We start from the raw sequence: 24,778 nt of genomic DNA, 5'->3' as shown, positions 1-24,778 counted from the left end.
TTGAGGCAAGGGCACTCAGAGGTCACGCTTTTGGGGTCTCATAGGTCTGGTGGGGCTTCAGGCAAGGGCGAGCCATAGAGCCCTGAAGCAAACCCATGATCTGATTTCTGTTTTAAAACAACTATTTGTCTGCTACGAGAGAGATAGAAAAAGGATTGCCAGAGCCAAGAGGCTGGTAATACGAGCCCGAGGAGAAAAGACAAGGGCTTAGGACAGGTGGTGGCACGTGTGGAAAAGGTGGCCACGGTAACGGGAAATTGATAAATCTTTTTTTCAGTCTACTTTAATTTTAGAGGCAAGATTTGTCTTTTGTTGTTGCTTTCTTTTCTTTTTAAAAATGATTTATTTACCTTTATTTGATGTATATAGGTGTTTTGCCTACACGCATGTCTGTGTGAGGGTGTCAGATTCACTGGAACTGGAGTTACAGACAGTTGTGAGCTGCCATGTGGTTGCTGGGAATTGAACCCAAGTCCCCTGGAAGAGCAGCCAGTGCTCTTAACCACTGAGCCACCTCTCCAGCTTCAGAGGCGGGGTTTCTAAAGATGGTTTAAAAAGTATAAAAGTACAAGAAGGAAGAGTTTCCTTTATGCCAGGTGGAATGGTGAACACCGTTAATCCTTGAAAGGCAGAGGCAAGTAGATCTTTTTGTTTGTTTGTTTATTTGTTTGTTTGTTTACTGTATATATAATGTACATCAGATCACATTATAGATGGTTGTGAACCACCATGTGGTTGCTGGGAATTGAACTCGGGACCAACTGCTCTTAACTGCTGAGCCATCTCTCCAGCCCGCAAGTAGATCTTTGAGTTCAAGGCCAGCCTGGTCTACAGAGTGAATTCTAAGTCAGCCAGGGCTACAAGGGAACCTTGTCTCAAAACGGGAGAAAAAAGCAGGGAGGGGGGTGGGAGGGAGGTGACATTTTATTTTGCTTCTATGTTTTCCTTCTTCTCCACAAAGCCAGTAACTATTTCTAAATATATATATATATTTCTAAATATATTCTTTACTTATATTAATTAATTTAGTTTTTTGAGATAATTTCACTATATAGCTGTGACTGGCTAGAATTCACTATGTAAACCAGGTTGGCTTTGAACACTAATAAATCAATATTCTTTGTTTTGTTTTTTCGAGACAGGGTCTCTCTGTGTAGCCTTGGCTGTCCTGGACTCACTTTGTAGACCAGGCTGGCCTCGAACTCACAGCGATTTGCCTGCCTCTGCCTTCCGAGTGCTGGGATTAAAGGCGTGCGCCACCATGCCCAGCCAGATACTCGGTTTTTACTGTCCCCCCCCCTTTCTTTTTGAGACAGGATCTCACTATGTACCACTGGCTGGCTGCTCTGGAACCTGCTACATAAACTAGGCTGCTTCGGAACTTGCAGAGATTTACCTGCCTCTGCTTCCCTCCAGAGTCCTGGGGTTAAAGGTGAGCACCACCAAGCCTAGCCTTCTAGCACGTTACACTTGGGTGGGTAATGCACAGAAGTAGAAAAGCTTGGTTAGATGGCATGTGCGCACGGCAGTCAAATTACTCTACAGAGCACAACATGCTATTGACCTAGCTGTGCTGTTACCTCAGCCTTCTCTTTGGCTCACTTGTTCCTTTCAGTGCTCAGCACGCTTCCCACCACCTTGTAGAGGCGGTGGCAGGAGCCCTTCCTGTGCACTGCTTCCCAGCGTTTGCTCTAAGAATGCAGACAGCTTGCTATGAGCCCTGTCACACCACACAGTCGGCTTCCCCCTTCTCCTCCCAGGACTCGGAACCGTTCTTTTTAAGGGCAAAGCAAAGTTGTGGGGATTGAACACAGGGCCTTGAATGAGTGCCGGGAACCTCTCCGTCCTGCATGGCTTAGCCCTGGAAACCTGACTAAGGCAATGGGGGAATGAAGAAAGAACAGACCCTCGGACACGCTTACAGCGAATCTGGGAGGGGGTTGGGCTGCGCTTGCTCACTGCTGGGCATGAACTGTACATGTCCGTGTGTCTGTCTAGTATGTATGGCAGAAGGACGACCTACTCAGCCTCAGTAGAAAGCCTTCCTAGGGCAGCAGGGTCAGGCTGCACACATCTGGGAGGCAGACGCTACCGTTGCTAGTTTTTGCACACACTGTTCAACCATTTGTAAACAGTAGTGTTTCCGCCACAGAGAAGCTCTGCCATTCTTCTGAGCCTCATGGGGAGGAAAAGGGTTGCCAGTGTCCATGGGTCGGAGGCATTATTGTGCCATGTCGACAACACATATTCACCCAGAACCTCTTTGGCTTCATCCGCTCCTTACACGTTCACCCGGGGCTTCCTGGCCTCCCCACTAGGAGCCCCCTGAGCCACTTTCTTTTTCTCCCATCACTACTGCAATGGCAGCCACACGGTAGGGATCAATAAAGCCAGACTGAAAGAATGTGCCCGTAACTTTTCAGCCTATGACTCACACAGAAAACCAAATATGAGTTTGAAAGGGGGTTAAGTAAATAGGACGCGATATGAAAAGGGGCTCCAGGCTGAAGACCCGAGAAAGGGGCACACCTGGTCATCGTCATCAGGGACAACATTCTAGACCTGTCCCAGGAGACAACACCTTGTCAGAAGACAAAAACAAAACAGGGAGAGACGGCTCAGGGGGTAAAGGGACTTGCTGCCAAGACTGACCGTTTGAGTTTGACCTCTGAGACTCATATGACAGAAGGAGGGACGTCCCACCCGTTGTCCCCTGGCCTCAGCATACTGTAGCATGTGCACTCCAGCCCCGTCACCAATAAAGAAACCATACAGACACACACATACACATATATACATACATATATATGAAATAACAATGAAGTCACTCATAGACCTAACTTGCTTTCCTCCTTGATTCATAAATGGACTGCCCCATTCTCTTAACTAGAGCGCAGGCTCACACTGGAACTAGCGAACCTTGGCTCTTGTAAAGTGGAAACAAAGAAACATAACAAGAGAAAAAACACGGACTGAAGTCAGCACAATGCAACAGGGCAAGAGAAAAACAGCTGGGGATCGATCGCTCTCTCTCCTTCGCTGTGGTCCTAGGGTTGAACTCAGGGCTTCACACACTCCGAGCCAGTGCTCTGCCACTCGCCTGTACTCACCAGAGTTTCCTTTTCCTTTTTGTAAGGATCAAAGGAGAGAATTCTTTACTAAGATGATTCAAGCACACTGGTGGCTGTCTGTTTTTAGTAGCAGCTGGAGTCCCTCAGGTAAATGCTACATAAAATCAAACTCCATGTTGCCTTGCTCTGGTTTTAGTCCTAACGATGGCCTCCATAAGTGGTTTAACAGCTGGATAAAGACCAGAAGTCTCCACTGGAATTTTTTTTCTTTCTTTCCAATCCCTGAGAGTGTTTTTATGTATTCTTTATTTTATTTTATTTATTTTTTTGGTTTTTGAAGACAGGGTTTCTCTGTGTAGCCTTGGCTGTCCTGGACTCGCTTTGTAGACCAGGCTGGCCTCGAACTCACAGCGATCCGCCTGCCTCTGCCTCCCTGAGTGCTGGGATTAAAGGCGTGAGCCACCACCGCCCGGCTGTTTTTATGTATTCTTACTGTTGTGCATATGTGTTCATTGTGTGTGTGCCACAGCATACATGTAGATGTTGGAGGGCAAATCTGTGGAGTTGGTCTCTCCTCCCTGAGTACTGAGAATACAACCCAGGTTACCAGGATTGTGAGGGAAGAGCCTTCATGCCAGACAGTTTTAAGTTGTTCATATTATAATAATAATAATAATAATAATAATAATAATAATAATAATAATAATAATAATAAAGAGGAGGAGAAAGGCTCTCAAAGTGTCTCACAAGAAAGTCAAAGTTCTACTTTAAGTGTCAAAGGTCAACAGGAAAGAGAGACTCCATCCCTTATGGGAAAAACACGCCGCTGCACATTAGCCTGCCAGTGTTAACAGCCACCCTCAAAAGATGGCCTTTAATTAATAACAGGAAAACAAGCAAAGCAAGAGGGCCAGTGATCTAAGGCAGACACGAACAGGAGGATCTGAAGACCCGGGCCCTTGACGTGGATCTGGAGCAACGGAGTAGAGACTAGCGGGCCAGGTCTTGCAGAGTTAAGGGGTTAGTAAAGAATTTTCAGAATGAACCTGATGGGTCAATTTTGAATTTTAGAAAATCGAGATGTGGTCAGTTTTTGTTTGTTTCTTGTCAGACTGACACAAGCTAGGGTCATCTGGGATACAGATACCTCAGTTAAGAAAATAAACCCCAGCTAGGCGTGGTGGCGCAAGCCTTTAAATGCCTGCACTGAGGAGGCAGAGGCAGGCGGATCTCTATGAGTTCAAGACCAGCCTGGCCTACAAAGCAAGTTCGGGACAGCCAAGATAACACAGAGAAACCCTGATTCGAAAAACCTAAAAAAAGCCGGGTGGTGGGTGGCAAACGCCTTTGATCCTAGCACTCGGGAGGCAGAGGCAGGCGGATCGCTGTGAGTTCGAGGCCAGCCTGGTCTACAAAGCGAGTCCAGGACAGCCAAGGCTACACAGAGAGACCCTGTCTCGAGAAACTAAAGACAAAACAAAAACGAAAAACCTAAAAAGAAAAGAAAGAAAATAAATGCCTCCTTCAAATTGGCCTGTAGGATACTCTCTGGCTTAATAATTGATACGGGAGGACCCATACCACTGTGGGAGGTGCCAGCCCTGGGCATGTGGTCCTGGGTGCTGTAAGAGACTAAGCCAGTGAGTAGGCAGCACTCTTTTGGGGCCTCAGCTTCAGTTCTTACCTCCAGCGTCCTGCCCAGGCTTCCCTCAATGATGGGCTGTGATCGGCGGCCTAAGACAAACCTTTCCTTCCCAAGTTGCTTTGGGTCATGCTTTTAAGCACAGTAAGAGAAAGCTAAGCAGAAGAGAAATGCCTACCGGAGGGAAACCAAAATAGAGGCTAGGACACCTGTTAAATTCTGCAGCTATTTTAACGATAGTGTCTTTAATCAAGATAATGGCCCCAAGGGGCTGGAGAGATGGCTCAGCAGTTAAGAGCACTCACTGCTCTTCCAGAGGTCCTGAGTTCAATTCCCAGCAACCACATGGTGGCTCACAACCATCTATAATGTGATCTGATGCCGCCTTCTGGCATGAAGCCGTCCATGCAGATAGAGCACTCATATACATAAAAATAAAAAAATAAAAAGGTAATGGCACAAGAAATGGAGAGAAGTGGAGCGCCCAGAACATTTGGAAACTGGAATCTTAAGTGCGCGAGTGACAGAAAAAGGTCCGCTTTAAACAAAGATCATGGAGAAAGAAGGGAGAAAACACACTTAATTTGCTCCGGAACGCTGTAGAGTAAGAACAGATTAGCAGATTTAAGATGGGTTACCCGCCCACTAAAATCCGGGAATTTTTATTTAAAGTGGGCGGCCGTCAGAGGCGGGTGCAACGGTGAACACAGGTATTTCCGGTTGTTACGGAAGTGGGACTTCGTACTCTTCCCAAACTCCTCCCTCGTCCGCCGGTCAGAGTGATAGGATGGCCGAGAGGACGGCGCAGCTGCTGCTGCTAACCGTGGCAGTAGGGCTCGCGCGGGGCTCCCAGGGCGACCGCGAGCCGGTGTACCGCGACTGCGTGCTCCGGTGCGAGGAACGGAACTGTTCGGGGGACGCGCTGAAGCACTTCCGCTCCAGCCAGCCAATCTACATGAGCCTAGCTGGTAAGCCCCACCCACCCCGAGTAAGCCCCGCCCGTTGGTTTTTAGCTCCGCCTATTGTTCCCTACTGCTCTGCAATCTCAGGCCCTCAGTTTCCCCATGGGTTCTCTTATAAGTGGAGCTCTCTTATTAGCATATGTGGAGCCTCCTGAATGTTGGGGGTTTGAGGGGGGGCGGGGCGGTGTCTCATCAGCCTCTCCTACCTTTCCAGAGGTTTCATTATTTTTATTCAAACCACTCCTTGTTAAATACAGCGTACAAGACCTGAAATAACATAGGAGGCAGATCGGGAGCCTACGCTTCCGGGCTTATAGTCCCCCGAGCAGATGAGTATTAGCCTTCTCATAGATGGAATGGTTTGAACCCTAATGGACCCATAGATGAAGCACTTCGTGCATTTGGAAGAGGAAAGGACGGGAGTCGGCTTCAATGGTTGGAGGCAGGAATCCCCAAGGAACAATTTAGAGAGGGAATTGATGTGAACCAACATCCGGAGCACCCACATTAACAGGTTGCCACAGCAGGACAGTTGGCTTCCACCACAACCGTTGCGGATAGTTTTCCCTCATCCATTTTAAAGATGGGCACCTTGCCCAAGGTCACACTGTCTATAAAGTGGTAAAGCAGAATTTCCGGTTCTGGCCTGTTTGACCAACAGCTCATCCTCATTACTACCCGCCCCGCTCCCTTCTCCATTCCAGAGGGGATAGAGAGCTTCGAGGCCCTGGGAAGATAAGGCCTCATGCAGGAGCTTGGTTTACCCAGAGAGCAGGGAACACCAAGAGTGTAGTGGCGCTAAGGGAACAGAGTTGGGGTGAAGGGTCTGAGCTTTCTTTTCTTTCTTTCTTTCTTCCTTCCTTCCTTTCTTTTTTTTTTTTTTTTTCTTTTTTCTTTTTTTGAGACAGGGTTTCTCTGTGTAGCCTTGGCCGTCCTGGACTCGCTTTGTAGACCAGGTCGGCCTCAAGCTCACAGCGATCCACCTGCCTCTGCCTCCCGAGTGCTGGGATTAAAAGCGTGCACCAAAGCCGGGCGGTGGTGGTGCACGCCTTTAATCCCAGCACTCGGGAGGCAGAGGCAGGCGGATCGCTGTGAGTTCGAGGCCAGCCTGGTCTACAAAGTGAGTCCAGGATGGCCAAAGCTACACAGAGAAACCCTGTCTTGAAAAACAAAAACAAAAACAAACAAACAAACAAACAAAGCGTGCGCCAGCACCGCCCGGCTTGAGCTTTATTTTCATAGGAGGTAGGAAGGCACCAAGGACTCCTTGCTGTGTTCAGAACGGACAGGGACAAACCCAGGTCCCCACAGAGGGGCCTGCCAGATGCTAAGAGCTTGGATAAAGAGAGTAGAGACCATTTACTCTCTTTGCTCCTGCTGCTAAATCTCTCTCTCCCCCCTCCTCCCCTCCCGCCCCTCCCTCCCTTCTCACACACCCGCCCTCTCTTCTCTCTCCAAATGGAAAGAAAGATGTTGAGATTTCCTCTGGTCCTCCCCAGCCTTCAGATCCTCTTGGCCTCCCCATTCACGCCTGGCTTCTAGCAGGAGGACTCCATCTGTAGTCCTTTTCCTCTGTTTCAGGCTGGACTTGTCAGGATGACTGCAGGTATGAGTGCATGTGGCTCGCTGTGGGCCTCTACCTCCAGGAGGGTCACAGAGTACCTCAGTTCCATGGCAAGGTGAGTCGGGGAGGGTCGAAGGTTCATGGTGGTGGCCTTCAGCCCTGAGTTGGCCATGCTGTCCCAGCAGGCTGAGGTGGGACAGTCACGGGGAGGCAGGGATAGGGCAGGTACTGGTACTCAGAATCTCTTGCTTTTCTGCTGGTGCCAATGTGTCCTGCTTCTGAATTTGAAGTAATGAGGTCCTGTGTCTCAAGCCAAGCGTGGTGGCGCACGCCTTTAATCCCAACAATTGGGAGGCAGAGGCAGGCAGATCTCTATGAATTTGAGACCCACCTGGTCTATGTAGCCAAGGCTCCATAGTAACACCCTCTCTCCACACAAGCTAAAAGGTCTGTGTCCCCTCACAGGACGCTGAGCCTCTCAGGACCGGTGGAGCTTTCCACTGGCCCTGACTAAGGTGTTTCTCCCATTGCTTCTCCGATAGGAGTCTAGGTCATTAGAAATACCTTTCAGATTGCCTAGGTGCTCTGTGCCTTTTGACCCAATGTTACCTCATTCTGGCCTGTGGGGTTTGGCAGGACTTACCCTGCTTTGCCACAAAGCGATCAGGCACTTGGAGGGCTGTGGGACTCAGCTGAGAAAGGATGGGACCTAGGTCGGGATGGCAGGTCTGCGTGGTTTCACCTTGCCTGTCTGCTGTCCCCAGAGTCAGGCTCCAATTGCCGGCCAGAGAGAGACTGTCCTCTTCACCAGGGACTCGAGAACTTAAAGCTTTGGCCAAAGTCCTGAGCCGAGGAACCAGCTGGAGGCCTGTCGATACAGCTGCGTAGACAAGGTGGACCAGGCCAGCTAGGGGCTGCCTCCCCTCAGGCCTCCTCCCTATTCTCCTTTTTCAGTGGCCTTTCTCCCGGTTCCTGTTCATCCAAGAGCCAGCTTCTGCCGTGGCCTCGCTCCTCAATGGCCTGGCCAGCCTGGTGATGCTCTGCCGCTACCGCGCCTCTGTGCCAACCTCCTCCCCCATGTACCATACTTGCATGGCCTTCGCTTGGGTAGGTAGCCTGGCAGGACACTCAGTACCACCCTGTTCTGAACAGAGGAGCGCTCACATCTCCAATGATGGGCTTCTAGCATCCAGCCTCTCTCTTGTCCAGGGATGAACTGTGTTGTAGTCAGGCAAAGCAAAAAAGGGAGGTGCTGGACCAGACCAGGCTTTACCTTCTAGTAGAGAGCCAGGCCGGTCTTCTAGGGAAGGAGGGAGGTCATGTTATTTGTGTCCTAAGTGAGAAGCTACAAAGACACTCAATGGACATTTTACTAACATAGACAGGAAGTGGATAGATAGTAGGGAGTGTGCTAGGACTGCAGGTCTTTCCAAGACCCTTTGGGAGGATTGATGTGACTTTTGTTCTGGCTCAGAGCTCAGCTGAGAACCCAGGTTGGTCCATCTGAATAAGAAAGAGATCTCAGCTGGGCATGGTGGCCGCCCACTCCGTAGGCAGAGGCAGGCGGATCTCTGTGAGTTCGAGGCCAGCCTGGTCTACAAAACATGTCCAGGACAGCCAAGGCTACACGGAGAAACCCTGTCTCAAAAAAAAAAAAAATCAAAACAAACAAACTGACAACAACAAAAAGAAAGAGACCTCAGTCTCACCTGTGTGGCTGGTCTGAGGAAGCAGAATACAGAGCCCAGAATCATTGGAGAACTGTGGACTTGGGTACAGAGGACACTGAGTGACAACAGGAGGGTGCAATGGAACTGGGCGGTGGTGGCACACACCTTTATTCCTAGCACCTGGGAGGCAGAGGCAGGTAGAGCGCTGAGTTTGAGGACAGCCTGGTGTGTATAGAGCAAGTTCCAGGACAGCCAGGATTGTTACACAGAGAAACCCTGTCTCTGAAAAACAAAACCAAAAAAAAAAAAAAAAGAGGGGGGGCACAATGGCTGGCTGTGGGACAGAGCTTCTCTGACAGGCTTTAAGAGAAAAAATTCCCGCTTACCTTCCTGCCAAAAGAGCCTCCGTTTGTGCCCATTGGACACCTGCTGTGTGCCAAGCATTTTGCTGGGTGCTGGGGCCCCAAAACATGTAAAAACATCAGGTCCTTGCCCTCTGCTTCTAGTCTCCCAATCCCACAATTGGATGTCAAAGTCCATCCTTGAAGAAACACAGTGAAGGGAGGGGCTGTAGGGCTTGTGATGGGGCTGGGCCCCGATAGGGCAACAGGCATGAGGAGCTGAAGAGAGCAGGGGAATCTTCTAGACAAAGGCAGACCGCGTAAAGACAGCAGAGGGTAAGGGCATCTGTAGGCCAGAAAGGCCAAGAGCCACAGCATGGGACAAGCAGGAGAGAAGGCCGCTCCTGAATCTAGTGATTGAAGGGCTCTCACCAGAGCTGATGGCACAGGTGTGCTGAGATGCACAGGCTGAGCCTGGCTAGCGAGAGGACGTGGAAGGAGGGGTTAGACCCTAGTATTTGCCCTTCAGTGAGAATAGTAACTGTTAAGAGCTGTGGAACAACAGCAAAAAATAAAATTAAATTAAAAAATAAAAATAAAAGGAAAAAATTAAGAGTTTGGGACACTTGGGCAGAGTGACTGTGCCTGAACCCAGTACTCAGGAGCCTGTGCCACTTTGAGTTGAGGTCAGAGGTTGCATAGTTGAGACCCTATCTTTTTTTTTTTTTTTTGCCCGGCTTGGTGGCTTTCACCTTTAATCCCAGCACTTGGGAGGCAGAGGCAGGAGGATCTCTATCAGTTCAAGGCCAGCCTGATCTACAAAACGAGTTCCAGGACAGCCAGGGCTGTTACACCAAGAAGCCCTGTCTCAAAACACAAACAAAAAAAAATTTTTTTTAATTTGAAAAAATAGTTATAGCTGGATGTGGTGGCGCATGCCTGTAATCCCAGAACTTGAGAAGTGGAGGCAGATAGACCAACCTGCGTCCAAGACTATCCTGGGCTACATAGAAAGTTCTAGAACAGTGAGCGTTACCAAGGAAAACCACATACATGCATGTGGTGCCGGCCTTGTCCTTACCACTTGACCAACATTTCCTTGTGGGACCCTCATCAAGTGCCATGCCCTCTGAGTAAGACTTAGGCACACAGGGCTTTGGCCCCAGATAACAGCTAACAAGTCATCAAGTAGAGGAGACAGGGCTAGCCTCTGGCACCACATCAATGGGCTCCAGGGCCCAAGTGCTCATTGGAGTAAGCACTGGCTGAGGGCAAGATCAGGTTTTGCATTTGTGTAGCCCAGCACTCCAGAGCAAAGCCTGTGCATCGACCCAGTCAGCCGGCGAAGCATCATAGATGCTCCCAGAGTGCTCAGCAAAACCTAAGAGCTGGAAAGCCAAGCACAGGTCCTCTGGTTGGGGACAGATGCTAAGGTCATTGGGACCCTTTCTTGCCTTTATAAGGTCTCCCAGAGACACAGGATCACAGTGTTCACTCTGGTTGGATGATCTAGTTTTTGTTTTGCTGAGACGGTGTCTCACTGTGTAGCCCAGGTTGGCCCTCGGCCTCCACTCTCCCAGCCTCTGGATGGCTGGGCAGCGCTGTGGTAGGCGGGTGCCGCCACACGTGTTCCAGGTTAGGTTTCACACTTGCCGTTTAGCCTTGTGTTTTGGCCTGGAGGGTGTGATGGTAGGACTTTGTCCCGGACCGGGTCTTCTGGAACGAGTGTGGCTCTCATTTATGCTAGGGTGTGTATGGGAGAGCCCTTTGCCAGCTCCAGGTTCTGTCGTGGGGCAGGGGTATAACTCTCTGATAACTCTGTCCCTCGGCCGAGCTCAGAAACGTCAGCCCCAAGCAGGTGCCAGGAAGGAAGGGCTGTGGAACCTGCCAGAGTTCTGCATGCTGTGGCCCTTGGACGTCGTTGGAGTGAGGGGTGGGGGTGGGGGAGGGCGGCTGGCCCTCTGCCAAAGCTAGGAGGCCAAACCAATTCCCTACCTTTATCTAGCAAGGAAAGGTCCTAAGGTGTAGATGTGAGACGAAGCGGCAGGCACTGGTTGTACCGTCTCTATGGGGGAAAGCGGCAAGAGAAGAGATAGGCTGAAAGTGTAGCCGAATGAGGGGCTAGCCTTCAGGAAGGACTTCCCGACTGACAGACAGAAGCTGGTGAGACAGTGTTAGGAAATGAAAGAAACCTCTTAAGAATATTTATTGAAGCTAGGCGTGGTGGCGCACGCCTTTAATCCCAGCACTTGGGAGGCAGAGGTAGGCAGATCGCTGTGAGTTCGAGGCCAGCCTGTACTACAAAGTGGGTCCAGGACAGCCAAGGCTACACAGAGAAACCCTGTCTCAAAAAACAAAAAAAACAAAAACAAAAAAAAAAAAAAAAAAAAAAAAGAATATTTATTGACACTCGGGAGGCAGAAGCAGACAGATCTCTGTGAGTTCGAAGACAGCCTGGTCTACAAAGTGAGTCCCGGACAGCCAGGACTGTTACACAGAAACCCTGTCTCAAAAACAAAAACAAACAAACAAACAAAAACAAAGAATATTGACTTATTAGTGTATACGGGCGTGCAGTGTACACACCATGGCTCATATGTGGAGGTCAGCAACATTCCAAGGGAGTTGATTCTTGTCCATCGTGTAGGTCCTGGGATTTGAGCTCAGGTCACCAGGCTTGGCCTAAGTACCTTCACCCAAACCGTCTCATTAGTCCAGGGATCCTTCTTTGATGGTGGAAAAAAGCCCCACCTCTTCTTGGAGTGAACCCAAGGCAGCCTTGCCCTGCTCCTCTGTGGCCCCTGTGGCCCCGAGGAGGGGGCAGGATGGCAACAGACATCATATTTAACATTCTGCCTCCCCCACTTCTGAGACACCAAGCTATTTAAAGATCCACTTGTCCCCACCGTGATGGTGTCAATGACAGCCCCAAGCACTGGGGCTTAACACTGGGGTCAAATTCCTGACAGATCTGGCTCACTTGGCATCCAACCAGTTTCATGGCTGTGATATTTTTGTCTGTTTGCCTATTTGCCAGCAGACTGAAGCAGCCCCCTGCCCCCCTCCACCAGCCTCCTGTCCCCCTGTCCCTGCCACCACTGCTGCCCTAGCCCTGTGTCTCCCATTCTCAGTGTTTACACAAAATTCTCACCTTCCCTGCTGGTCCCTCCCGCCACATTAGGCACAACCAAGGAGTGTAGAACAGTTGTGCACGGTGGACTTTCTCCCCGCTTCCCTGTCCATCTGTCCTCTGCTTGTGTTTGACTGCAAGCTCTGAAGAGAAACAGCACCTGCTGGGACCATATTGATAGGACAGTGGGACCCTACTCAAGGGACTCTGGGACACTGGAATCATACGGATGGGACCACACTCACGGGCAGTGGGTTGGGAACATGAAAATGGGCTCTTAGGCCGGGCGGTGGTGGCCCACGTCTTTAATCCCAGCACTCGGGAGGCAGAGGCAGGTGAATCGCTGTGAGTTCGAGGCCAGCCTGGTCTACAAAGCAGTCCAGGACAGCCAAGGCTACACAGAGAGACCCTGTCTCTAAAAAACAACCCCAAATTAAAATTAAAATTAAAAAAAGAAAAAAAAAAGGAAGGAAGAAAGAAAAGAAAAGAGCTCGTCCTATAGGCAAACTGTCTGCACCCTGGAAGCCAGGGTCCCCTGCAGCCCCATGGTTTGACCTTGAACTTGGTGGCCTTTGAAGAAAGAGAAGTTGGAGGTCAGGTGAAAGGAAGTGGTGGGCGAGCCTGGTGGATGTGATGGAGGAAACGCAGCTTCCTGCAGCTTCCTGGGACACCTGTGCGCCAGGCCTCGGCAGTAAAAACCACAGGTAGCAGGAATCTGAGGCAGAGCAGCGGAAAATAAGTTGCCTGAGGACACACAGGAAAGCCTGTGCTGTGGTTAGAGCCTAAAGCCCCTGGGTTTGGCTCCAGGGCCTGCATTCTTAGCTACGCTGCCTTTGAGTCTGAGGAAAGGATCAGGAAGACCCCACCCTTTGTGGGACACTCCTTAGGAGAGAGGGCCGTCCCAAGGGGTGCAGAGTACCTTGGGAGGCGGGCAGGTAAGGAACCCTGCACCCCCACCTGTCTGTGGAGCTCAGTCCCAGAGCACCTCCAGTGTTCCAACTGCCACTTAGTTCAGCCCTCTTGTCACCTCCCCCTTCCTGCTGTGGGTGACAAGGAGGCCTGGCTGGCTGCCAGTGCTACCTTCCCCTCCTCCCTCTCACACTGGTTCCAGGGCCACCGTCCTCCCTAAGATGTCTCTGCACCTGGCCTGCCTAGTCCTTGTGGTTGCTTGGGCCCTGTCTCCAGCCTGGGGTCACCCCTCTCCCTACACTGACCGAGCTCTGTAGGCCTTGTGAGGGAGGAGGTGAGGGCCACTCAGAGGCCTATCCCAGAGAGAGAGAGAGAGAGAGAGAGAGAGAGAGAGAGAGAGAGAGAGGGCTTAGACTTGTTCTGAACTTAGGGGGTCACAACCTATGTCCTGTATCCCAAGCCAGGTTTGGCCACTCATCTTCAACAAACCAGACTAATAGTGGAAAGTTGAAAAAGGAGATTATCTTCTGTGTGGCCACATTGGGAAGATGAGTGGCTGAACCTGGCTTGGGAGAGAGTCTGTGACCTCCTCTCTTAGGTTTGGTACTAGACAGAGGCACAGCTAAGTATCCACAGGAAATGTAAATGCCTCCCAAGGCCTGAGGAAAAAGGGCCAGAAGAGGAGGCCTAGCCACCATGAGACATCCCTCAGAGCTTTGTCAAGGCTGCAGAGGTCATTTTTCAGGTAGCCCTGTGTAAGCAGAAGGCACTGTATGGGACTGGCTGGCAGAGAAAACCAGGCTCAGCAGTGGGTGGGGGCAGAGGGTTCCTAGAACCACAGCCCAGCATCAGGAGTACCTGCCTGGCCGCAAGCCCTGCCTGCCTCCACCCTGCCCTCTCTGTTCCCCTCAGCGCCTAGCAAAAGGCAGGAGCTCAGCTTTGATTGACCCTCCTGCCGTGTGGGACCCTACAGACTAGCTTCCTGACCTGCTCTTGTGTCCCTTTTGACTGGCCACTTGTTGTGGTACCTAAGTGGGCAGTTCCTGTGGGCCTGTCCCGCAAATTTCCCTACCCACTCTTCCAGGGATGGTGGGGGTCAAGTCCTGCTCTTCCCTTTGTGACTAGCTGCCCCCCGGTTTCTCAGTCTCAGGCTTGTGTCTCCACCCTGCTCTTTTCTAAGTAACTTGGGCCTTCTCTATGGATACGGGCATTAAAGAAAGTGGCAGCACCTGACTCCCACAAGATGGGTTCATTTGCAAGCCTCACTCTCTGCTCTGTTCTGGGAAGAGGGCTCCCAGCATTCCCCTGGGCCATTCCTGCACAGTCTCTTCGGTTCTGCCTTTGCTCCTCCCCAAGACTCCAGAGCAGCTACTGGCCAAGCGGGTTAGGCTGGCCCAGCCAGGAGGAAGCTGGCCTAGCTTGGCCACTGTCTTCCTAAGCCTTCAATGGGACCTGCTTCAGCTCCCGGCCTGGATTCCTGTTCCTCCTGACACACCCTGAAGCTAGCTCAAGTTCCTCCCTCCCACCCACCCACCTCATTCCCGCCCCCAGAAGCTGAGGTCACAGGCTCCCCTGGGCTGGGGTGGGGTTGTCATCACCTGGCAGTGGGGTGTGGGGGGGGGGGAGAGGAGGCAGGGCCCTGGGGGCTGTTGTCTTAGAGATTGGGTAATTTGGGAACTTGACGCTGGCAGGACAGGTTCTCAAGCCAGGCCAGAACCTGTGGAAGCTGCAGCTCTTTTGGCCTAGGGGATTTTGGGTGGCAGTTTACAGTAGTGGGAGGTCCTGAGGAGACTCCGGTTAGGTTAGGTGGCAGCGAGGCCTGGGTTTGTTGGGTGTGCTCTTAGGGCACAGGAAACACTCGTTTCCCCCAACAGAGCTCCCCGACTCCCCCCACAGGTCTCCTCCACCTTGGGGAGCATGCTGACTGGCCTCTCCTTCCTCAGGTCTCCCTCAATGCTTGGTTCTGGTCCACAGTCTTCCATACCAGGGACACTGACCTCACAGAGGTGAGCGCCTCCCAGCCCCCTGCATGGGACAGTCCCAGAGGAGCCCAGGAGAGGGCAGAGCAGGCTCCACAGAGTGAAGGCAGCTCTGTCTGCAGCACGGTAGTCTCTGCCTGGCCTGCCAAACCTGGAGCCTTACCTGGGTCTTGCCAGGAGAGTTTTGTCACTTTCCCAGGGTCACCCAGCTAGTAGAAGCACAACTGGACTCCACGGCTATCACATCCCAAATGACATATTGAGTGCCATGATATGCCCACCCAGTGAGGCCTTTCTGATTGCCTCCTTCCTGGGCCATTCTGACCGTTTTATACCATGGACACAAGGCAGGGGGGGTGCAAGGTGGGGCTCCTGCTGACTGCGAGGCCAGACTCTGCCCCCTCCCTGCCTCGTCCCCCCCCCCCGTGCCCTCCCCCATGCTCTGCTCCCCTCACCTGGCATCATGGGTTTCTCCCCATCCTCAGAAGATGGATTACTTCGGCGCTTCGGCTGTCATCCTGCATTCTGTTTACCTGTGCTGTGTCAGGTGAGCTCTTGGGGCAAGGGCAAGGGGACTGCCGAGGGCCTTCTTCCTTGGCCTCCTCACATTTCTTCAGCGTTGTCCTGGGTGGCGATGGCAGAGGCTAGGTGGACCTGGCTTCTCTGGGAGCTGTGGCCCTTGGTTTCTGTGAAACAGCTGTCTTGGTGGGGCAGGGAGGAGATGGTTGAGGGAACTCGGCCCTGAGGACAGCCAGTCCCTCTCTGAGTTGCTCTGGGTGGCCGGACAGGACCGTGGGGCTTCAGCACCCGTCTGTGGCCAGCGCCTTCGGAGCTCTGCTGCTGCTGCTGCTCACAGCGCACATCTCTTACCTGAGCCTCGTCCACTTCGACTATGGCTACAACATGATGGCCAATGTGGCTATAGGTGAGGTCCTTCGGAGAGCTGTGGATGGGCATGGGGCGGTTCTTTGCGGAGCAGGGGCAGTTGGGGGGGGGCGGCTAGTGTCGAGGAGGTCCAGTGAGTAAGCCTAGTCTTTTCCTGGCCCCCAGGCCTGGTGAACCTGGCATGGTGGCTGGCCTGGTGCCTACGGAACCACCGGCGCCTGCCTCACACTCGCAGGTGCATGATGGTGGTGGTGCTGCTACAGGGGCTGTCCTTGCTGGAGCTGCTCGACTTCCCGCCCCTCTTCTGGGTCCTGGATGCCCATGCCATCTGGCACATCAGCACCATTCCTGTCCACATCCTCTTCTTCAGGTGAGTGCTGCCCCGACCCTGGGGTTTCCTTGGCTGTGTCCCTTCCTTGCCCGCTCCTAAGGGCAGAATGGGGCTTCCTGTGCCCACTTGGCCCTCCTACTTGCCGGTTGTCACCCGACTGACTGAGAGCTTCTCAGAACTGGGTGACTGCGTCAGTGGGCTTATCTCTACACCCACCAGGTTTCTAGAAGATGACAGCTTGTACCTACTGAAGGAATCTGGAGCCAAGTTCAAGCTGGACTAAAGACCCCCGGGAGAGAGCGGGTCTGCCTCAGTCCCTGAATGCTTCTCCCTCCCCTCCCCCCCCCCGCCCCCCACCTGAGATGATTGCTTTTCTCCTTTTAGCTTCTTGAACTTGAAGATGTGGGGTATGGACTTAAAATCTTGTAGCTAGCTGCCCCTTGCTGGCCCTCTCGGACAGCCTCCTCGCATCTGGAACAGGGACTAGCTAGCCCTCCTGTGCCTGGGCTGAACTGACAGCACGTTTTCAGGACCACAGAGATCAGTACTGTTTCTGTGTCTTCAACCACTCCCTTCTCCACATCACTCACCCCCACAGGGCCACCCCAAGTACCTCCATGTGCCCCCCCAAACCACACCTGTAGGCCTTTAGGGTACATTGGCAATCTCTTTTTTGTCACAGTGCCACTAGGTGGCACTGGATACCTGTTCTTCAGCTCCCCAAATTTCTTCCTGGGTCTGAGGAACTGGGCTGCTGGGAAGGGGACTAAGGCCTTGGGGGGGGTCGGGGGGGGGGAGTGGGGGGCGGTGTTCCACCTTGCTTCCTACACCTGCCATTCTTGCCTTCAGGGCCAGGGCCCCAGAGGGCTCAGGATTAGAACCCTGCCTGAGGTTCTGGTTGGGAGTGAGTGGGCACACTGACACATTGGCCGAGCCAGGAGCTGAGATGACCAGATAGTGAGCTCGGTTTGGCAGGGCAGGAGGGTTGTGGGCCTTCACCTACAGTGTAGAGAGTGGGTGATGGGTGTGTGTTCAGGCGGCAGGTAGGTGAGGATGGTTTGGGGAAGGTATATGTCTGAGGTGAACATGCAGGGGACACCCTGCTAGGAGGCTGGAGCAGAAGAGGGAAATCAAATCATCAGTAGTCGCTTGAGCTCCAAGCCTGCCCAAGGCCCCAAGACCAACCAGCATATGCATATGACCTGGTAGGCTTTGGGGTGCTGGATGTGAGTGTAGGTTCCTGCCCAGTGCTCCTTTATACTCCATTCCAAAGCACAGACACACACACCCCCCGACACACACACATCTTAAGAGCACCCTGCAGAACAAGCCCCTGGAGGGCACAGAGGAAAAGACGCCCCTTCTAGCTTCCTATGTCTTCATCTTGGCGTGGTGGGCCTCCCGCCTCAGTTTCCTGCTGTCGCCCCTTGTCAGAGTCTGGACTTCAAGGACATCAGGCAGTGGGGATGAGGATTTGGAACTTCTGTCTGAACACGGTCTCTGCCCTCCACAGAGGACCTTGCTCTTCCAGGGGAATCTCAGAGCAAGCAGGGCTGCCCATACAGCCTGTATCCTGAACCAGCCCACCAGGAAGACAGCCTGCAGCTGAGCCCTGCTCCCTCTTTGTGGGGCAGGGTAGCTATGCCAGGGTTCCAGCTCAGGTATTTGGGCAGCCTATTAGGGTTCTTTTTTTATGTATATACTAGGATCAATTTTAAGGCCAGAGACAATAAAGGACATACTTAATAAACCAATTCCTAGTCTCATTCACCCTGAGTCTGGTCCTCTGTAAGTATAAGGTGGGCTGGATGGAAGGAGACATCACTGGCCAGTGGCAGATCTCTACCTGGGCACATGGGAGTGAGATGACAGGGACCAGGCATGGGACCAGGCAGAGCCAGCGGAGGTAGGGGCGGGGGTGGGGGTGGGGCTGCGGCTGGCATTGGCTCTTGCCTTCTTGTGTCTCAGCCTGTATTTGTGTCTGGACCTTAACACTTCCCTGCTCTCCACTTCAGCCTCCAGCCTTGGCTGTTTCTACTCAGGCTCCCCGAGCTTCCCATGGGGACAAGCTGGTAGCACCCTCTACTGAGCTGAGGCTGGGCGGCTGGCCGCTTATAACCACACCAGTGCCTGGCATGCAGCAGGTGCTGTGTGTGCCCTCCTGAACCCGGCCTTCCTGAGGTGGGGAGAATGGGCCGGTACAGGACATGACCTTGGCTTCTAGGGAAAACAGAAAAGCTAGGGTTGATTCCTCCTAGACCCCAGAGGCCTCTGCATATTCCTTGCTTCTAAGAGAGGCACAAACAGCACCGACACAGCAGGGAACTATTGCTTTATTAGATGCCACTACAGGTAATAAGGATCATGGGAGGCACAGGACCACCTGGCATACGGGGCTCTCACACCTACACCTCCATCTTCTGGGCCCAGGCAAAGAAGATACCCTTGACATCATCTACGCCGGTGCGGAGGTGGGCAGGCATGATGTAGGTGCGAAGGTCTCGGACCTCATACCCACCAAGGACCAGGGCCTCCCTCACCTCCTCCTCCGACACCGGTACCACAGACAGCCTGGCCTCCCCAGCAAGGTACCACGATTCCTCCAGGGCCCCGATGAGGAGGAGATGACCCCCAGGCCTCAGCAGTGTGGTGATGTGATGCAAAGCCCTCCGGAAGCTGGCAAGATCTGGGCTCACAGCCTCCAGGCAGAAGGCAGAGACCAGGGCATCAGCAGGCAGGGGTGCCAGGCTCGAAGTACCCAGGGGCTGGGGCTGGTGCACATCAATGGGCAAGACCCGCTTCACCCTGGCTCGCAGCTGCCGTTCCTTCTCCTGCCAGGACTCGCTATATATAGAGGGGGACCACAAGGCAAGAGCTCAGTCCTTCCCTCAGAGGCGCAGTCCTCTGCTGCCCTCCACCACCCCGCCCCCCACTGCACAGGAAGTTCCCAGCCCAGCTCTCACCCCTTGCCCTCGATGAGGCAGGCGTGCTGGCTGTAAACACTCCAGTCAAAGGCTCCTGGTTCCTCTCGAAGCCAGAGTCCCAGCTCCTGCCGGTTGACCTCCAAGAAATCCGTCATGGTGATGTCCTCAAAGTGGGCACAGGCACTGAGCAGCTGGTATATGGTGGGGCCGGAACCAATGTCAATGAGGGTCCTTCCAGACACCTCACCTAGTGGAAGAGAGGAAGAGGTGTCCAGGTGCTCCCTGCTGCAGCAACCGGGTCCCCTACCCTCACCCCCGCCCCACCATGCTCTCTCCAGCATTTCCTCTGGGTAGTGTGAGCGCTTGGAGCACAAGCCTACAAAGAAGTTGGCATCTACTGGCGCCATCCTGGGCTACCTACCTACCTACATTAGCGAGGAGCTTGGCCCCTCTGCCTCGGGTTCCACCACTCAAAACTAGCTCTAAGGAAGATGAAGTGGGGAAGATGCTAAGGCATCTAGCCTTTCTTTCTACAGTCTCCAACCTCTCCTTCAGCCTTCCCCTCAGTCTCTCTCCTGTACTCGGCCCCCCCCCCCCCCCGCCCCGTCCGGCCCCTGCCCCAGCCGCCGTGTCTGTCTGCCTGTCTCTCAATCCTAAGCATCCTTCCCTCGAAAGAAAAAAAAAAAAAAGACTCTAAATTGTCTAGTCAGGTCTCCAATTCCGGCCCTCAAGCGGTCCTCCAGCCTTGGTGGAGTGCCACCGAATCTGGCTGACTTGCTCACTCCTGCACCTGGGCCCCATCTAATATGCCGCATCTCTCTCTCTCTCTCTCTCTCTCTCTCTCTCTCTCTCTCTCTCTCTCTCTCTCCTTCTCCCCCCCCTTTCATTTTTCCATTACTTCTGCTCTCTCATGCCTCAGTTTCCCATGCTCACCAGTGGCAAAGGTTTGTGCCATGCAGCGCAGCTTCCAAGGCCCGACGCCATCAGGGCTACTCAGGTCCCCACGAGGAGGCGCATAGTTGTTGCGGAGGTAGGCGCGGGGCTCAAACCTCTGGTAAGCTGAGGCAACAGCTGCTCGGCCACGGTCCGAGTCAGGGCCCATCCCTGCTGTGGCCTCCGAGTCTCTGCCACCGCTCATGTTTCTCTTGGGGCCTCCTATACCACCCCTCCCAAACCCCCGCTAGCTTCGCCATCCCTTTATCTACCACTGGGCCCCCCCACCTGCCATAACCCCTCCGTCACGGGGGGGGGGGGCGGGCGGGCGGCGCCGAGGGATGAGGCACGGGGGGAGGGGCACCACGGCTCTGTCATCCCATCCATTTCTATTAGTGTCCGAGCAACAGACGGCTTGAGGGTGTTGGGGGCGCTCATTATTAGCACGTGGTTCCCACCCCACCCTTACTCTGCTGGTCACACCCTTACCTTCCCCTGCTTGGCCCAGTGCCAGCCTGCACCCCCAGTCCCCGTTCTCGCCAGGTCTCCCATATAGGCGCGCTGGCCCAGCATCCCATCCCTTCGCTTTCCTAAGGCTTGAATCGCCAGCATTCCCAGTTTCAGCATCTTTCTCCGGGCCCCCTCTCCTCTCTTGGGGCACCCCTTACAACCCGCCCCCCCCCTTCTTAATAATGTCATCCCTTCCTCCAGGCCTCGATGCCATCTCTGTCCTGCAGCAGCTCCCTTTCTCTCCTCCAGAACGAACACTTTGTTCCGGCCTCTGAGTGGCCCAGGACCTGAGCAGGTCTCTGCCCTGAGTGTCCGATGGTGGCAGAGATTAAGGGAGAGCCGGGCTAAATGCTTTTAGCAAGCAGAACATCCGGGCATCCCCTGTGGGCCCCTGGGGCTATGCTGCTTATCTGGGGGGGGGGGGCAACAAGCACGGTTGGTTCATGATGTTCCTACCACGCCAGGGACACTGGACTCAGGTAAGTACAAAGAGTACGGGGCACTTTCTTGGTACCGCTACAGCTACTAGAGAAACAGCGAAGCGCAGTGGCATGCTTTTGGCGTCCCACGGGTACAGGCCTTGACTCTTCTTCCCCAGTCAGCACTCCCGTCCCTAGTAGGGGGTTGACAGGGCCTGGCCTGCAGGTCTTGCTTGGTGCTCCAGGTACCTGGCACACAATCTGCTGGTCTTCCCTCCCATGTTCTCAAAATGGTAAACCACCCTAGTCACAGCATCTCCGATCTTCCTAAAGCAGGAACCCTCTGAATGGGTCCTGTGCCCTCTGTGGCGTGTGGCTTCCCAGCCTTTGCTACAGCTCTGCCCTTGTACCCCACCCCTAAGTGTGGAGGGCATGCTTGTTGTCCCCCCCCCCCCAGATAAGCAGCATAGCCCCCAGGGGCCCGCAGGGGATGCCCGGATGTTCTGCTTGCTAAAAGCATTTAGCCCGGCTCTCCCTTAATCTCTGCCACCATCGGACACTCAGGGCAGAGACCTGCTCAGGTCCTGGGCCACTCAGACAGAGGCCGGAACAAAGTGTCCGTTCTGGAGGAGAGAAAGGGCGCTGCTGCAGGACAGAGATGGCATCGAGGCCTGGAGGAAGGGATGACATTATTAAGGATGGCCACCTTCTATCCAGTCCTCTTCTGTGCCCCTTCCTTTTCCCAAGGGGACAGTCTCCTTGTTAGAGGCCAGACACCCAGGTTGGGGCATGAACCATCACAACAGCTGTAGGGAATCAGACAGGAACCTGACCCTGTCCCCCCACCCGGGCCAGGGAGGGTGGGGCACCCGATGCCAGCCAAGGACTGACTGTCTGGATCTCCAACTGACAGGCCTTAGGGTCACTGACCCCATCCACACCCGCCAAGGCCCAGCCAAGGACATCCCTAAGTGCCAGCCCCTTCCACATCCTCCACAGATAGCGTTTAAACACACCCTGATGCCAGCTGGCCTGGGAGATCCTCTCTAGTGCCAGGGACTGGACATGGGAGCCAGGACCCGGCAGCGACACAGGAAGTGGGGAACCAGACAGTCACCCTGCTCACAGCTCTGCCCTTGTACCCCACCCCTAAGCATGGAGCGCATGTGCCATATTTAACTCAAATGCATGGCTGTTCCCGGAAGTGCATCGGGGGGGTGGGGTGGGGTGGGGGGAGACGACGTTCATACCCCACCTCCGACCACAAAGAACGAACGAACAAACTCTGGGGTGTGGTTGAGCATTTATTGCAGTGCTAACAGAGGGTGCTGGGGGCCTGCCCTGCTTCCGCCCTCTTCACATACCTCTCCCTCCCTAGTCTCCAAGCTTCCTTCCCAGAGCATTCCGGATCCCTCCCTTGTCCGACTCCATCCCTGTTCCTCAACAGGTCACTGTTCGCAGGGGCCTCTCACTCTTCACCAGTATCTCTTGTCCCTTCTCCCGCTGAGGATGCTCAGCTTTTCCACCGCTAGTGCCCATCATCCTTGCTCCCCTCCCTGTGGGAACTCAGGACACCTAGGCATCCTGGCCTCTGGCTCCCTTCTCCCATAAGCCCCCACCTCTGGGCAAACTACAAAGCAGCCATGGCCAGCTCTCCCTCCATGGTCCTAGCCAGGAAGTGCCCAGCCCAAGGCAGACGCAGTGGGGCTTGAGTCACAGTCCATCTCAGCCTCTCTGAGCTTCCTGAGACATGGATCTAGACAGGGTCCGCCGCAGGGGCCCGGGTTTGCTGACGGGCACCACGGGAGGAAGCTGCTTGGTGATCTCAGCCACGTCCTGGCGCTCGACGCACTGGCCGCCAAGGGCTGTCTCCAGTGCCAGCAGCTCCCGCAGCTGGATGGGGGTCTCCTCCCGTTCCTCCTTGGCGGCTCCCACCTTGGTCGGGGTGAAGATGGGCAGCGGCAGCACGCGCTGGTACGGCAGTTGGTATTCCTGCAGCCCGCGGCCGAGGATACCCAGGCGCATCACCAGCCAGGGCGAGCGTTGCACCACTGCCTGACACTGTCCCTGACGATGGTAGGTCTCATGCCTCTGTGTATCCTCCTCATGCAGGGAGCATCTGAAAGAGGAAAGAAGTGAACTTCTGAGACCTGCTGTTCTCTGGTCTCCCTGGGATGGCCAGGTCCCTGGGGTGGGGGAGCCCCTCAGAAACGTCAGGGGCTTGTGCTCTGGTGTGGAGCGGGTGCTTTGGAGGAGTAGAGGCAGGGTTTCCAGATTACACTCACCCCTCTTCCGGCCGGGTGGACAGAGTCAGGTCTTTCCACTCAGCCCAGAAGGCTTCCCGGCGTTCCTGGTTCTCCTCAGACACTTGACAGCTCAGCTCTGAAGTGGCCATGATCCCTTCTTGCTCCCTCTGTAATGCCCGGCAACTCTGGAGCCCTTTAAATAGTCTCCTTTCCCCCTACTTCTCCAGGGGCTATTTTCAGCCCCTCTGGCGTCAGATGCTATAAGCAGAGCCAAGACTCACTGGTGGTGGTGGGGCTCTGCGTGTAGGGCGGAGGCTGGGGGTACCCAGATTCTGGCTGCTCCTAGGTCAGAGGTCAGCTTCTAAAGCCAGCAAGAACATCTGGCAGGGACCTAGGGTCCTCAGAGCGGCCCCCCTCCAGGTATACGGCTTGCCGCAAATGCCACCTCAGACCAGGCACGTGCCCCGCCTCGTGCCACCTTGGTACTGTCCGCTGCCCTGCCTGCTCCCCCTTGTCCAGGGAGGATGGCAGCTTGTCTGTAAACAGAACAGGAGAAGCAGGAACGGATGCCACCCCCCAACCCCCACCCCCGCTCTGCCACCTCCTGGGCTCAAGGGCACATACCATAGTGAGGCCCCTTGACTAGCAAGATCGCGTTACCATGTGCTCAGGCTCTCCTAGGCAGCAGCACACACGTACAGGGGAGAGGACTGTACGGCCACACCTGAGGTCCCTGGGTATGAGTCATGGGGTGCTCAGAGAAGTGGCATCCGAAGAACCACCCCTCCGGTCATGATGGAGGAGGCAGGCGTGGGAGGTGGCGCTCCCTCCCAGCTGTCTGTGTCGGGGAGAAAACGGTGAGCTAGAAATAGAGAGGGTCCCTTGAGCAGTCAGGAAGGAGACCCAGCACCAGCCTCAAGCTGGCTGTCGGTGTTTTATGTAACTATGGAACCGTCCCTGCACCTTTCCCGGTGTCACTTTATCTGCTCTGTCTGGCCACAGTGGAATGAACTCTGGGATGAGGCAGCTCCAAGGCGTTACCTAAGAGGGGACTAGCTCTCTCCTATGAAGTGGAGGAAACAGATGTCATGAGAACACCCCAAGCACCCAAGGTGCAGTTAGTTCATGGGACAGGACGCTGGTGGATGAGGAGGAGGTGACTTGGGGGAAGAGTGGCAGGAGAGACGGAGGAGGGCGCTGTTGAGGGAGTAAGCAAAGGGCACCAGAAGAAGCACGTCAGAGACGCCTAGGGACAGCAGAGA

General features: G+C 54.0%; 3 protein-coding genes across 4 annotated transcripts; 1 reads left to right on the top strand and 2 right to left on the bottom strand.

Annotated features, from left to right (window-relative positions):
• Positions 1–5,413: 5,413 nt before the first annotated feature.
• PGAP3 (post-GPI attachment to proteins phospholipase 3) lies at positions 5,414–18,238 on the top strand. 2 transcript variants are annotated; one of them, XM_084751123.1, is made up of 8 exons: positions 5,416–5,681; positions 7,257–7,354; positions 8,194–8,346; positions 15,233–15,295; positions 15,754–15,815; positions 16,057–16,193; positions 16,319–16,523; positions 16,704–18,238. In XM_084751123.1, exons 1-8 carry the CDS (start codon positions 5,501–5,503, stop codon positions 16,765–16,767), a joined length of 963 nt encoding a protein of 320 aa, XP_084607249.1. In that variant the 5' UTR covers positions 5,416–5,500; the 3' UTR covers positions 16,768–18,238. The 2 variants fall into 2 exon arrangements, with proteins under 2 accessions (XP_084607250.1, XP_084607249.1); XM_084751124.1 differs by lacking the exon at positions 8,194–8,346 and having other exon boundaries at positions 5,414–5,681.
• Positions 18,239–18,801: 563 nt separating this feature from the next.
• On the bottom strand, positions 18,802–20,582 carry PNMT (phenylethanolamine N-methyltransferase). Its single transcript, XM_084748468.1, has 3 exons — positions 20,342–20,582; positions 19,448–19,655; positions 18,802–19,328 (listed from the first exon to the last, which is right to left on the bottom strand). Exons 1-3 carry the CDS (start codon positions 20,544–20,546, stop codon positions 18,890–18,892), a joined length of 852 nt encoding a protein of 283 aa, XP_084604594.1. The 5' UTR covers positions 20,547–20,582; the 3' UTR covers positions 18,802–18,889.
• Positions 20,583–22,554: 1,972 nt separating this feature from the next.
• On the bottom strand, positions 22,555–23,889 carry TCAP (titin-cap). Its single transcript, XM_084748305.1, has 2 exons — positions 23,556–23,889; positions 22,555–23,389 (listed from the first exon to the last, which is right to left on the bottom strand). Exons 1-2 carry the CDS (start codon positions 23,663–23,665, stop codon positions 22,996–22,998), a joined length of 504 nt encoding a protein of 167 aa, XP_084604431.1. The 5' UTR covers positions 23,666–23,889; the 3' UTR covers positions 22,555–22,995.
• Between the last annotated feature and the right edge of the window lie 889 nt (positions 23,890–24,778).

The sequence above is a fragment of the Acomys minous genome (assembly GCF_964271855.1).
Source record: "Acomys minous genome assembly, chromosome: 12".
In the NCBI taxonomy this organism is placed as follows: Eukaryota; Metazoa; Chordata; class Mammalia; order Rodentia; family Muridae; genus Acomys; species Acomys minous.
Note: the sequence above shows the minus strand (reverse complement) of the source record. Positions and strands in the feature narration are given on the sequence as shown.

Coding starts and splice junctions, on each gene's coding strand:
- TCAP (XM_084748305.1), bottom strand. CDS start 23,665: ATGGCCACTTCAGAGCTGAGCTGTCAAGTGTCTGAGGAGAACCAGGAA. Junction 23,390..23,555: donor TCCACCCGGCCGGAAGAGGG/GTGAGTGTAATC, acceptor TTCCTCTTTCAG/ATGCTCCCTGCATGAGGAGG.
- PGAP3 (XM_084751123.1), top strand. CDS start 5,501: ATGGCCGAGAGGACGGCGCAGCTGCTGCTGCTAACCGTGGCAGTAGGG. Junction 7,355..8,193: donor TACCTCAGTTCCATGGCAAG/GTGAGTCGGGGA, acceptor CTCCTTTTTCAG/TGGCCTTTCTCCCGGTTCCT. Junction 16,194..16,318: donor GATGGCCAATGTGGCTATAG/GTGAGGTCCTTC, acceptor CCTGGCCCCCAG/GCCTGGTGAACCTGGCATGG.
- PNMT (XM_084748468.1), bottom strand. CDS start 20,546: ATGAGCGGTGGCAGAGACTCGGAGGCCACAGCAGGGATGGGCCCTGAC. Junction 19,656..20,341: donor GGCACAAACCTTTGCCACTG/GTGAGCATGGGA, acceptor CTCTTCCACTAG/GTGAGGTGTCTGGAAGGACC. Junction 19,329..19,447: donor TGCCTCATCGAGGGCAAGGG/GTGAGAGCTGGG, acceptor CTCTATATATAG/CGAGTCCTGGCAGGAGAAGG.